We start from the raw sequence: 14531 nt of genomic DNA, 5'->3' as shown, positions 1-14531 counted from the left end.
TCTTACCCTAGGTGTTAGGAACTCTGGCACTAAGTGCTGTGGCCCGGCTCCCGTCCACCCTGCTCTGTAGAAGTGAGAATGACCTCAAGACCCACGGTGTCCACAGAAGGGTGTGGTGTGCAGGGGAAGGAAAAAATAAACATAAAAAAACCCCACAACAGGCCATACCTCTGGAGAAGCAGGTCAACCACGAGACAGTGCAGTTTCATGAGTTTATTTTTGGCAGGAGGGAAATCACTGATTGACAATACTTGTCCCCAGAATCGTGCATATTCCACATGTAGTATTTCCCAAGCAGCGCCGGATCGTCACAAGCATCCAGCAGAAAACCGTACCCCCCCAGACACCAGCATCGCGACTGCTGCGGTGTCCATCTGCAGGGCGGCTCTAGGGACAGACACGGTCAGATATACAGTGACACAGGAGCAGAGGCAGCCAGCAAGTTTGCGCAGGGGAGGCCATCCGCTCTTCTCAACCGCTGGCGTGCCAGCTGTCCAGCACAGCACCATGAGAAGCAGAGGCACACACATCACGAGTGTTTGACCAATAGGGCTGTGTGTTTCTGGATTTTATTAGAAACCAGGGTAGTAAAATGCTGCCAGGCTATACACACGTCCAGGTTTCATTTCGTACCCCAACTTCAAATGCTGTAACCATGACAAGTTAGTGTCATTTGGACATTCTCATGTCCCAATGACAAGTTAGTGTCATTTGGACATTCTCATGTCCCCAATCTCATCGACGTTGCACCGCATCAAAGGAATCCCCACCAACTGCCATGAGCAACAGGGCACAAACACATTGTTTACAAACAGCTAGTGCATGAAACCACAGACCAACATGGAGGATTCCAGAACGAATGGAAGACAGAACACTAACATCATCAGGGGTCGGGGTGCCCAGGAAGCCCCCATTTGAGGTCATGCAAAAGGCGTAGGCTGGAGTCCACAATCCCAAGCCTCCTGTCCCAGACCTTCACGTGGAAAGCACATGTCTCGGAGAGTGGTCCGAACGTGGAGTTGAGAGGGTCACGAAACTTGGGAGGTCAGCTGTTTCTTTTGGCTAAGGAGGTGGAGTGTTTTGGTAACGTGGGGGAGGATATGGCACACAGAAGTGGCTGATAAATTTTCAAGCCCACACTTTTAATAAACTAACAATCAAAAGCAATACCCGTATTTACCTTAAGAAAATAAACCTCACACATTCGTCTCCTTTCTTGGCCTTGTTAGAATTCTATTGCTTCATTTACAAGTAACTGATTAAAAAATATAGATTTTTTTCAATTATGTACATAAAGCAGATTTTTTTTAAAGAAAGAAAAATTGGCATTTTGGAGCTTGGTCAAATAAGGTGCGGATTTCAGAAGCCTCAGAGGCCCTGCCACGCACCTGAGACATCCCATGTTTGCGGTGGTAAGAACAGGGCTCCCCACCCGGTACTTCAAGGGCAGGGCCATGCGCAGCTCCAGAACTTGAACCTGTCTGAAGTGGAGCCCTTTTTCTAGGCTCACTTCCCCTGAAATGTTCTGGAATTTCAGTCCATTTCCCCCTTTTTCCAAACTGAGGCCCGTGACACCAGTACAGCAAGAGGCACAGGTGACGGACGATCTGAGGTTCTCATCCGGGCCTTGTTCTGCGTGGAAATCGACACGCGGCAGACACTGCAACACCCAAGACACTTAAGGCAGCGGGATCGGCTAAGGACTGGTTTCCGTGAGGACTTATGGCATATGTGGATTGGCCACGGAACTTGTTATCTGTGGTGATGCTTCGCAAAGGGGCAGTTTCTGTTGTAATTGGCACAGGGATCGCTGGGTTCGGCACACTCAGAAAGTTAGGAGGTCTGATGATCCCTCTGTATTTCTGCTCTGAATGCACAGTGGTTTCCCAGACCAAAGCACTGTGGGAAGGTAGGCCAGGTAGCTGGCTTCATTATTTTGTGAAAGAAAAAAAAATTTTTTTTTTAAAGTTTGACCCCTGATTTTGAGTCTTGTTAGTGCCAGCAACTCCCAGCAGAAATCTGGCTGAGGCCCAACCCCGAGGACTAAGGCAACGGTGCCAACACGAAAAGGGATCTTTTCATTCTTGGGGGAGCGACGCTAACACAGCACTGCTGAACACCCAACAGGGAATGGCTGGAAAGAGACCCCTGGGCTCCAGCGAGGAGCCCTGCTCCCTTTCAGACAGGCTTCCCCAACCCTTGGCTTGAAGAGGCTGTGCTTCCAAAGAGGCTGAGATGGACTTGGGCCACATCGAGGTGGCGGCTGGTCCAGGCCACAGGTTCTCAGGCGAGACAGGGGAGCTCTTCTATAGGCTCTGATGTTGGCTGCGGTGTGAGGTGGATGCCACACCTGAGCGCTGCTCTGGCCCTTTATTATTTATTAATTTGTTTATTTAAAAAACCCCTTTGTGCCCTTCAGCATTCTTGGTGGCCAGGGCCAAGGAAGGGAGACGGTTGGTGCCGTGCTTGATGGGGCGGGCGGGACACCTGTTTCTGACCCTGTCCAAGCCTGCAGTTTAGCGGTGAGCGAATTCTGAGCATAGGCACAGTGGCAAAGAACAGTGTAACAGCCGCTGGTCAGTTCCATTTGGTGGCAGCGCAGTAGCAGCAAGTCCCACACAGCTCCACGTGTACCCAGCTTTTGGAAGGAAAGACTTGACAGTCCAAGGGTTTTAGGGTTTTCTGTAACTATTCTCCTCAAACCATTGACAACAGGAAAACAACACGGGACAGACGTGTGACCGTTGTGGGAAAGCAGATGTGACCCTAACGTCACCGTTCAAGGGGAAAATGCAACCTCAAGACAAATTTTATCAACATCGGAAATCGTAACAAAAGGGACTGGTTGCTTCATAAAGCATGGGGCCACGGGCAGGTACATTCTGGACAGGCCAGAAACGGGCGGGGACCACGAACATCACGAGAAGACTCCTGAAGAGGGAGCGGGATCCCGCACACGCCACAGGCTGACATTCGCACCTGTTGGGAGGCAGGCTCCCATGACCGCTTTCTCCCTGGCCACACCCTCACCCCACCACACACAGGCTCCCAGGTTCTAGAAAACTCTCCTGTTTGTTGTCTTAGCGTATCGAAGACAGTAAAAGACTAAAAGATGTCTGGAAATAGGTCGTATACAAAAGTAACTCTCAGCTTAAAATAACATTCAAAAAGGCACTTCACCCTGTAGGAAAAAGGTTCTGAGCTGGGTCAGCTGCCCCAACCCGGACAAAGGGGACGGACTGTCTCTTGGGAGGGAGGATAGTTGAAAGGGCGTCTGAAAGAGACCAAAGGTTTCTTTTTTTCCTTTTTTTTTTCTTTTTGGTATGTTTTAAGAAAATCGAATCTGGTAAAATGCATGTCCTTTTATGAAATCTATTAAAAGAGTTTTTTTTCCTTTAAAATAGTTGTTTCTGTTCTTTAAAAAAGAAAAAACAAACCCAAAACGAAACAGGTAGGCAATGGCGACATTCACCCTGTGACCCGGAGCATGGAGTCGGCTCATGCTCCACTCAGAAAGCGGAGGCTGGGAGGGTCCCCTGAGCCAGGGGCTCCAGAGCGCACAGGTGGAGACGGGCCGTGGCCCCGAGGCCCTGAGGCGGGGGCTACCTGCTACAGAGTCTGTGCAGCATGCCATACACATCGTCCTCCCTGCTCAGGCCCTCGAAGAACGGGATGAGGTCCAGCAGCTCCGTGTCCGTCATGTCATCGAACCAGGACTGCACAGGCACCTGCAAGACAGCGTGTCAGGACCAAGGGTGACACCGTCACCATCGTCCCTTGTTTGCTCCGGAGCACCAAGAGCAGCTGGTCCAAAGTCAGTGCTGGCGCTGACACAGGGGTAGGGGGCGGCTCAGTGAGGCAGACGTCCCCAGGGTGTGTGAGCGAGCCCCAGTGAGTGCTCCTGCTGAACAAAAGATGCCCATTTCCAAAGCTCTTTATGGCACTGCACTGCCCTGGATGCCACTCAGAGGTTACTTGACAACCACCAACCACAGAGCCCAGTCCAGGCACACCGGTCCAGACTCTACTTAGGGCCAGTGCTTTAAGCTGTGTGCTAAAGAGAAGCAGAGAGTTCCTGCCCAACCAGGCAAACATGGAAATGTCAAATTTGAGGGCATTCGGAAGATACGGCAAAAAGAGAGTTCCCTTTAGTTCTCCATAGAGAAGGAGGGAGAGGTGGGAGTGGAGAGAAGCTTGGAGTTCCAAGAAGAGAATAAAAACACAAAAGGTATTTATTTACTTACTTTCAGTCCTGGAATTGAACCCAGAGCCTCCTTCATGCTAGGTTCATGTCAACTGAACCATGTCAACAGCACTATCTGTGACATATTCTTGTTAGAAAAGGAAAAAGAGGGGGCTGGAGAGATGCCTCAGTCCTTAGGACACCTTGCTGCTCTCCCAAAGGGCCCGAGTTTGGTTCCCAGCACCCACACGAGGTGACTCATGACCGCCTGTAACTTCAGCTCCGGGGATCCAGTGCTCTCTCCTGGCTTCTATGGGTACTGCATGCATGCCACACACATGCATAGATGCAAATAAAAATAAAGCAAGCTCTTTAAAACATTACAAAGAGAGGCTAGAGAGATGGTTTGGTGGCTAAGGGCAGCACCATGTACTGCTCTTGCAGAGGACCTGAGTTCAGTTCCCAGCACCCACATCAGGCAGCTCACAGCCACCTGTAACTCTAGCTCCAGAGGATCTGATGTCCTCTTCTGGCCTCCGCAGGTACTACACTCATGTGCATGTTCTCTCTTATACAAACAGGTAATTAAAAATAAAACTACAAAAAGGAAAACATTTAAAAGAAGCCCGAGTCTAGTCAAATAGCAAATAGAAGAAGCCCGAGTCTAGTCAAATAGCAAATAGAAAGTCTACTTGCTTGCCTGAAGGAGGAAAGGTGGCTAAAAATATTAATTACTAACAGCCATTAAATCCAGAATGCAGAAAATTCTCTTAAGACAACTTAGGAAACTTTCCACAAATAAATGATAGAGAAGAAACAACGGGGAGAAAAGAAATGCTTACAATGGAGACACATTAAATGAAGCAATGCAGGGACCTTCTTTAGATCCTGACTTAACCAATTCACATCCCAGAGAACACGTCAAGATGGCAACATGAACAGTGTATACGGTAGCTAATACAAGAAATGGCCGTGTGGAAGGGAACCGTGGCAGCGGCGGACACACCCCCGTCTGCTGGAGACAACTGCCAGGTGCACTAGGTGGAATTGGATTGACTCGTTAACATGAATCTCTTTACTTATTTAAAGGGTCTCAGTATGTGGGCCAGGTTGGCCCTGAACTCACAGAGATCATCTGCCTTCAGAGTGCTGGGATCAAAGGTGGGCACCAGCACACCTGGCAACATGAACATATTTAACTGTGAGGCAGTAGTTTGATGGTTTATTCTTACCTTTCAGCTGAATATGGTCATGTCCCCCTTATAATAGTAGAGACATACAACTCTAGACTTAAAAATGGACATAAGGCCAGTGGTGGCACCCGCCTTTAACCCCAGCACTCGGGAGGCGGAGGCAGGTGGATCTCTGTGAGTTCCAGGCCAGCCTGGTCTACAGTGTTCCAGGACAGGCAGGGCGACACAGTCTCACCAGAGCCCCCCCTTGCACAGGTGTTCAGAGTGGCTTCTGATTGGCAGGCGCCTGAGAGGCAGGCCAGAGGCAGACACAGCTTCCCAGCCTGTTTTCTGGACTACTTACTGCATTCTCCGGATGGAAGATGTAGGAGGCGGGAGAATTGTCCACGATGATCACTTTGCTCAGCTCCCGTCCCAGGCGACTCAGGTCCTTCACATAGTTCCCACGATGGAAAACACAGGATTCTCTGAAGAGTCGCGCCCGGAACACGCCCCAGCGGTCCAGGAGGTCGGCCACAGGGTCTGCATACTGGAAACAAGAGTCTCTATGAAGCCGGAAGAGCCAGAAATCCACCTAGGACACCAGCACACATGACCCCTTTCAGCGGGGAGGTAAGGTGGTTAAGGTATCTTCCACGTAGCAGCCCAGGATAGGTTCCTCCTGTGCCAACGTCTCCCGTGTGCTGAGATCAAAGGCATGAGTCATGACATCAGGCCGGACTTTTTGTTTGGTGTATTTTATTAGATTTGGAAAGAAAAACCCCAGGTCTGGCAAGCTGTAAATTTTGGCAGCTGTCCAGAGGAGACTGGAGGAAATCATGTTAAGAAAAAAAAAAGTCACACAGAGGCAGGCAGCTGCATGGCGGGTGGGGTGAGGGTGTGGGAAACTTTAGAGAGAAGAGAGGCGGCCCTAAGTGTCAGGGGAGGAAAAAGAAGGAGGGAAAGGCCTGCTCTTCTGAGTAATTCAGAAAAGTAGACAGCATTACGAAGTGCAGATCCATGGCCCCATAAGAAACGCCTAGACTACCCCTTGTCTTGGTTGTGTGTGTGTAGAGGTGTGCAAGGACACACGCGGTCACCGTCGGTCTTTCTCTATTGTCCCCAGCCTTGCTTTTTGAGTCAGGGTCTCTCCCTGCACCTGCAGCACCCAGTTCAGTCAGACTGGCTGGCTAGTAGCCCCAGGAACCCTGTGTCTCCGCCTCCTCAGTACTGGACCTGCAAGGACCACGCTGGCTGCCACGCCCGGTTCTTTGCATTCTAGGGAAGTGTGAGCAACACTTTACCTACTGAGCCACCTTCCCAGTTTCTCGGACTTACTTTCAATTTTTTTACTTAAAAATCATTTCATTGCCGCTATGTTCACGTGCACAAGTGTACAATGACGTGGAGGTCCAGAGGTCACCTTTCTGGAACGGTTTTCCCTCATTGCCAGACTTGCATGGCGGTGCCCTGACCCACAGAACCATCTCATTAGCCCCTTAGGCCACTTGTAAAAGAAGGACCGAATAACTGGAGGTATTTTAGGACTGTGGTATTTTCCTCTCCGTGTATATCAGAGAGCACTGCATTCTTACAGGTCTCTCCCATTGAATCCGTCAGCAGTTCCTGTCAGTTTCATCTCCAAAAATAGTTTGACTCCCACCTTCATTTCTTTAGATCTAAGGCATCTTCCTGGACGAGTTCTCCTGGCCTGGGAAGCTCCTGTTTCCTGCTGGCCCTCCCCTCCCAGCTCATTGACCCCCAGCCGTCAGAGTGGCCACTGAAGGGCACGCAGCGTATCCTACCGCTGCCCTGATTTAAATTCCCAGTGTTGACCTACTGTCTTCAGTCAGTACAGGGCACACAGCACATCCCATTGCTGCCCTGTCCCTCAGGCCTCACTCGAGGCCTGGATTTACCAGCAAGACCAAAGTGAGGCCCACAGCCAGGGAGGGAGCAAACACCTGACACTGAGTCACCAAGGCCGGAGTAGATGTGCTGCAGCTGGGTCCATGGGAAAGTCCTTTTCACTCCCAGGACATCCCGAGTGGGACAGAGTCCAGGAATAGCTGCATTTCCCACTGACCAAGCAGCTCAGAGCACTATTTGGATGAAGCTGGCTAAGGGGCGTGTGAGCGCTCTACAAAGGGTTGACTCGCATGAAAAAAGATGGATCATTTTCTCCTCATCGCTACCACCAGAAGTGGCAATCATCCCTTAAATGTTTTTAAAGGTTCATCTTTTTTTTTTAAGGTTGGTTTGTTTTTATGTATGTTTTGCTTGCATGTACGTATGTATGGGCACCCCGTATGTGTGCAGTGTCCACAGGATCCAGGAGAGGGCATTGGATCCTCTGAAACTGGAGTTAGGGACAGTTGTGAGCTCCCATGTGAGTGCTGGGAACTGAGCCTAGGTACTCTGCAAGAGCAGCCAGTGCTGAGCCATCTCTCCAGTCCTGCCAATCACCTTTTAGGGAAGTGTCTGGGGGTCTCCAGGCTTGCAAGATTAGGATGAAGCCTACAGGCACCCAAGGCAGGGGCACAATCTCTTCTCTTCTGTGTCCTTGGTGCCCTATGACGTGTGGAGGTAGAATGAACGACAGGATGTACGACAAGTCGCAGATACTGTGGAGTCTGGGAGGCGCTGGGCTGCGCCCGCAGGCCCTGGCAGGAGGCGGTGGGCTGCACCCACAGGCCCTGGCAGGAGGCGGTGGGCTGCGCCTGCAGGCCCTAGCAGGAGGCAGGAAGATTCACTGTATAGATGCAGCAGGCCAGGCGCTGAGCTAAACTCATCGTAGAGAGCTAGAACCCCAACCACACATTGTTACAACTTGGCCACCGGGGTCGAAAAGGCTACAAGGCTGCAGTAGGGACTGGGTCTGGCTCTGCAGGGCAAGAATAACACTGAAATAGGGCCAGGAAAACAGATGGTAGGGCAGGTGGGAGCAGCTCAGGAAGAGCGGCCCAAACAAGGATGTTTAGGGGAACGCTGGGGACAATGCCAGGGTGCAGTCCTCGCCTTGCTATTGGGCTGTTTATTACTCCAGGTTCTTTAGCATCCCGGAGCAGCATCAGAGGGACCATTGAGGCTGCGCACACAATTTGTCTTGGCACCACTGGGGAAGACTATTTCCTTGAGGTCATGCTCTGTTTTCTGTACAAGTGAACAAAGCCCACGTGTGGGATCTCTCCTCAGCAGCTCACGGTGAGGCCAGCTGATGAGGCTGGCGGTGTGCTCCATAGGTGGCCCTTGCCTTGGCCAGCATGGAGAACACACCCAGATGGGAATGCCCCAGCCAGCGGTGCAGTGCTGAGGACCGGAGGTCATAAGTTCAACATGTAGAAGAATGTGGGTGCTGTCTAGTCAGGCCACGAAGGAGGAGGCTGCTGGTGGCTCCCGGAGGAGTTCTGCACACAAAGGGTTAATTTGCACGCCACAGAGCTCATCTTTGTGGCTGTTCAGAGTTTCTGAGGTGCTCATGGAGACATTGTGGATTACGTGACTCTGTGAGACTCATGGTGGGCAGACCTCGGAGGAGCCAGGGGCCTGCCCTCCCTACCCACAGCACGGTACCAATGAGCCAGGTAACCAACATGTACGATCCTATACACTGAACGTCAGGAATGCTTACCCTGTGACAGTACCCAGAGCAGTGCACAAAAGATGGCAGGGGCTCAAGGAACGACTGCCTAATAGGAGCTGGGAGCTGTGCTTAAGCCTCCACGCTGGCGACTTCATTTAATCCACTCCATCAAGCAGATGGAATTAGCCCCAATTAGACAGGAGGAAACCGAGGCATCACCAGAAAGCAGGCAGCTCCTTAAGCCAGTCAGAACGTTCATCAGCCCATGCCTGCAAGGGACACTTGATACCTGTCTCTACTTGTTCCTCCCCCAGACCTGTGGCCACTAAACCCAGGGACACAGAGACCTCTAACATCCGCCTGCTAGTCAGTGGGTGAGGGATGCTCCACCATGCCTGTGCTGGGCAGCCATCCTTCTGCAGTCACAATGGACAGGTCTTGTGATTTCGTCTGTGGATAACTGGTTTCAGGTGGCTGCATACAGCAACTTTCATGGAGCATTTGTTCTAAATGCTCCCTGTCACCATGGTAACCAGAGCCTTTCAGCCTGGCAGTATGCACATGGCCTGCATCCATCCCATCTGGGGTGGGAACCTGTCACCTCAAAAATAGCTTCCTCCACCTTAACAAAAGGCTCTTGGCAGCTTGGGGGGATGGTGGAGGGAGGAGGGGTTGGGGCAACGGCTGGGAGTCTGCGGGGGGGGGCAGGGGAGCAGGACGCACCTTGGCCAAACTGGCAGTAAAGAGCACACACTCGAAGAGCTGCCCCATCCTCTGGAGGAACTCGTCCACGTGTGGGCGCTTCAGCACATACACCTGCAATGGGAGGAGACACAGGCATCAGCCACACAGCAGCCGGACAGCCTGGGCATCCAGAGCTGCCCCAGGGGGCCCTCTTCCTGCTGCCAGGTTTGGACTGGAGGGCTGGATGTAGGTGCCAGGTATGCCAGCAGACACCCCTCACAAGGAGAAAGGGAAGCTGACCACGGTGCCGAGGGTCTTATGGCATCAGAGCTAGCAGGTGGGGCACAGCTGTGCCGTGTTCAGGTGAAGCTGCTCATTCATCCTACGTGGTTTTTGACACTGCGAGTCAGTCCTATGTGGACGCAGGCCACACAGCCTATGTGCCGTGCTTTTGGAAGTCGAGGATTAGCTGCTGCCTTCTACTCTGAATGTCACCCTCACCCCCCACCCCATGAAAAGGCCCAGGGGCTAAGATGCTTGGAGAGTTTCTGCTCAACACCATGGAGGTTACTCTGCTTATGTGGGAACACAGAAAGTATTCCAGAGTGGCAAGGGGCGTCTCTTTCCCACAGTCGGGCCACACAGGACCACAAGGCTCCTGTCTCTGGAGGTGAAGTGAGTCTCGGGGAACTGGGAGAAGAGAAAGAAAGAAAAGCCAGGGAGAAGAAGTGGGAAGAGGGAGGACCCGATTAAAACTTAAATAAATTCCACTTAAGTTAGCCTATGTCTTTAAAAACACAACGTATTTACTAGGCCACAACGCTTTGCTGGGTACTGCTCCAAGGCTGAATGGGATGGATATAGGCCTGCCCCTGCCAGGCTCACAGCCTTGAACATACACTTACAGAAATTAGCGAATACAACACCCATCACAGGGCAGGGGTGGGTGGGGGCGGAGCAGGGCGGTGGGGGTGGCATCTACATTAAAGACAGTTCTCCTTTCCAGAGGAGGGAGTCAGAGAGAATCACATCTGGCCTTGACCTTGAAGGATCAATAGGAGGTCTCACACTGAGCACCGAATCAAGCTTCTGGGCTGAGCAAAGTGTGAACACAAAGCAGGACCCGGATGCTTGACAACACGCGTGGTGTTGGGCTGAAGCCCGTGCGCTCAGCCAATCATAGGCAGCCAGAGAATGTGAGGCTGTGCCAGGGAGGAGCAGCTGCAGGTGAAAAATTGGGTGGTAGTAAGTACAGAGAGAGAGAGAGAGAGAGAGAGAGAGAGAGAGAGAGAGAGAGAGAGAGAGAGAGAGAGAGAAAGGCTCTGGAGAGGGAGCACAGGGCTCTGCACCGCCTGTGAGAAGACCCTGCCGGTGACGACATTCCCACGTGAAAACAACTGCTTCGCAGCACCCCAGAAAAAGGTGCTGTGCGGGTCAATGGCTAGGTGGGAGAGCGCCCACCCTGCTAGCTGAAAGAGTGGGTCTGGGGCCTGGTTCTGCGGTTGGGGGCGGAGGGAGGGGCCAGAGGGAAGGGAGACTGAGTACCAATAGGACCCTGCTGAGCTGGGGTGGGAGCTTGGGCTGAGGTTAGAGCTGTGGCTGTAGCAGCCGCAGGACCCCCTTCGCTGGCAACACTCCTTGGTCCTGGTGCCAGTAACTGGGTGTGGCCTCCCGTCCTGTGTCCCTGGGAGGATTGCATGGCCAGCACGCTTGGCTACGTGCAAAGAGCTGGAGACTGACAGGGAACTCTGATGTTGGCGCCTTTGGCAGAAAGGAGGGTCCTGGGCCCGGATGCCGGCGTCCAGGCCCGCGTCCCCGTGCAAGTAACCAAGAATAGGCCCCTTGGGACCTGCACAGCCTATCCTGGATTACTTGAACGAGGCCACGGCCTTCGCCAGGGCCTTGGTCCTCTTGCTTTAGCACCTGTGGCCTCCTCCCCTTAAGAGTCTCTAATCCCAGCCCCGGGGTGTCTAGGGTCAAAGAGAAGGGGCTGGAGGAGCTGCGCATGCTCGCGGTCACATGGTGTGGAGGATTACTTTTTCTCCACGCCACTGGGCAGCCCTCCAGTGCCTCATCTCAAGCTCTGCCCAACCACAGTACTCAGTGCGGAAGTTTGAACTGCTTGTCAGGTGCCGAGTTAACCAGGAGATGCTGGTTGCGAATGTTAATGCCCAGGTGCCTGCAGCTCTGGCTTTACCATGGCTTTCAAGCGTGAGATGTGGAGACACCGCCTTTCCCAGGTCCCGCTTTCTGCAAAGCTAGGTCTAAGTCCAAAAAAGAGAACCCTGGCTTGGGAGTCAGGATTCTCATTTTGATACTTTTACATATAATCTTAAGCCAACCCTTTCCCTAAGCCTCAGTTTCCCCATCTAGGCAGTGAGGTGGCTATCCGGCCAACTTTTGTCACAGGCCTGGACAGTTGTGACTGCATTCAAGAGTCACGGGGCCTTATTGACATCATTAAGAAATGACATCCCATGTGGCCTAGGAACTAGATGTTCCCTGCTGCCATCTGAGGCCACATACTCTCCCCTAAGGCCTTGACATCACCAGGGGAGACGGTCCCATCACTCCTAAGGGGAATCTGACAAAAGCTGCCTCTACTTTAACCTCCAAGGCTAGGTCTCCTACCATGCTTCTAATCTATCCATAAATGAAGCCATTTTCAGAAAAGCTTGCTGATGGCAAAGACAAAACACCAAACCAACCAACCAACCAACCAACCAACCAACCAACCAAACAAACAAACAATAAAACCCCCTAAAACAAAAACACCTCTTCCCAAGAATGCCCCATAATGGCTGACTGGTGGTATTTCCCTGTTGCATGCTAGCAGAGTGGCCTAAAGCAATCATAGGAGGACAGTAGCTAGATGTCAAGCCTGTGATGGGGTTGGGGTGGGGAGAAGGGGGTTGACAGCTGGGGCAGACTGAGGGGCCACCGATAGTGACACTGGGATTTGTCTCCACGGCATGTACTGGCTTCTTGGGACCCTATTCTCTTTGGATGTAAACCTAGATGTAGTAGGGAGGGCCTTGGACTTTTCACAGGGCAGGGTGCATGGCCCTCTCTTAGGATTGGAGGGGGTGGGGTGGGAGGGTCTGTGGAGGGAGTGGGAGGAGGGGAGGGAGTGGGAATTTAGATTTTTTTTTTTTTTTTTTGGTTTTTCGAGACAGGGTTTCTCTGTGGTTTTGGAGCCTGTCCTGGAACTAGCTCTTGTAGACCAGGCTGGTCTCGAACTCACAGAGATCCGTCTGCCTCTGCCTCCCGAGTGCTGGGATTAAAGGCGTGCGCCACCACCGCCTGGCCTAGATTGTTTTTTTTAAAGTAATAAAATAATGAAAATAGAAACTCCTGAAAGTCTAAATAAATGAAACCAAAGAACAATCACATCTAACGATTGTGAGCAGAAAAGGTCCCTCATTAACCTGGTGTAAGACAATGTGTGTGAGGTAGGAATTCATTTACTGCACTCATTTATTTCCTTTTGATTTTTTGAGACAGGATTTTTCTGTGTATCAGCTTTGGCTATCCTGGAACTCGCTCTGTAGACCAGGCTGGCCTCCAACTCAGAGATCCGTCTGCCTCTGTCTCCACGCCTGGGTCACTGTATTTATTATACAAAGTTTGTTTCCTGTGGCTGGAATAAAATCACCATGGAGATGAAAATTTAGAAATGACATTCGCAGGTAGTGTGGTCACAAGAAGAAAATGCTCGCCACAACTCCAGGTTAGCTTCGATTTCTTACCTGGTGTATAGTTCCATCGATTTCAACGGGAACAATGAAATCAGCATTACTAATGGGCTAGAGAGAAAAGGAACTGTGATTAATACGTCTGAAATGGGAAAGAAAATTGGAAATTTTAGCAAGAAAAAAGCTTGCCTGGACCAATATTTTGATAACTGGGGGAAACAGTTCAGGAGGGTGCTGGCATATGCCTTGGGTCCTTGAAATAACACAAACAGGAAGGCACGTTTCTTTCTGATTGTCGTGGCATTTCAGCATTCTGGTCCAACCTCCTGGTCATTCGCCTGCCTCCACCACAAAGGGTGGCACAGCCTGGCAAAAGAACGGGCTCTTCAGAGAGTCCAGCCCTTGCCTGGGGACCCAGACAGGATGAGGGGAACCAATGTTGGCCACCAGGGGGCAGCGATGAAAGCCTACTGGCCAGAGTTACCACCACTGGAAAAGCAATTTGTCCTTGGACACACAGTGTGGGCAGCTTGGCAGGGGATGCTCAGAGCACCGACCCACAGCGGGCGGAAAGCCAGATGCCGCCCACCAGGAGCCTGGGCAGACCGCCCCCTCCGGACTCCAGTGTCTGCCCTGTACAACTGCTGTGGTGGTGGGCATGATGTCTCATGGGTCCCCATGGCTCCATCAGCAGCCTCGGGCCCTGCCTGGTGGCCTGGCCTGGTTTCTTGCTCTGGGGTTGGAAGGCAGCCACCCTCTCAACTGCTCTGCTCTAAGAAACACAAAACCCAGCCTACCCACAACGTCACAGGCGTTGGACCTAACTCTTGGAGAGTAGTGGATGCGTTCGGAAATAAAATAGGACTTTAGCAGTCATCGTAGCTCAATGACAGACTCATATGTATTCTAAACAGAATTTCACAAGCTAGAAAAATTAAGGAACAGTCCAAAAGACTCATCAGCGTGCAGATCCTACGGGCAAGAGAGACACAGAAGAAGACAGAGGAAGTACATGGTGGCCACTGTGTGGAGAGGGTGTGCCGAGCCTCTGGTTAGACTGTAAACTGGGTCTGCATTTAAGTTCATTGGTATACCACACACTCTTCATCGGCATATAAACTGAAGAATGTGGAGTGTGCTAGACCATTGCCCCATCACTATGTGGAGTGTGCTAGACCATCATCCCATCACTATGTGGAGTGTGCTAGACCATT

The 14531-nt window shown here is 51.6% G+C and overlaps 1 protein-coding gene across 4 annotated transcripts in view; it reads right to left on the bottom strand.

Annotated features, from left to right (window-relative positions):
• Positions 1–725: 725 nt before the first annotated feature.
• The window catches only part of Ctdspl (CTD small phosphatase like), a 121822-nt gene continuing 108016 nt past the window's right edge, over positions 726–14531 (bottom strand). For all 4 annotated transcript variants that reach the window (XM_005348074.3, XM_026779151.1, XM_026779153.1 and 1 more), the window contains 4 exons: positions 13372–13428; positions 9662–9754; positions 5720–5905; positions 726–3728 (listed from right to left, as the gene is read on the bottom strand). In XM_005348074.3, coding sequence (XP_005348131.1) covers positions 3603–3728; positions 5720–5905; positions 9662–9754; positions 13372–13428 — 462 coding nt within the window. In that variant the 3' untranslated portion in view covers positions 726–3602. The remainder of the gene's footprint in view (positions 3729–5719; positions 5906–9661; positions 9755–13371; positions 13429–14531) is intronic.

The sequence above is a fragment of the Microtus ochrogaster genome, chromosome 5 (assembly GCF_000317375.1).
Source record: "Microtus ochrogaster isolate Prairie Vole_2 chromosome 5, MicOch1.0, whole genome shotgun sequence".
NCBI lineage: Eukaryota > Metazoa > Chordata > Mammalia > Rodentia > Cricetidae > Microtus > Microtus ochrogaster.
This window is presented reverse-complemented; position numbering and strand designations above follow the sequence as displayed.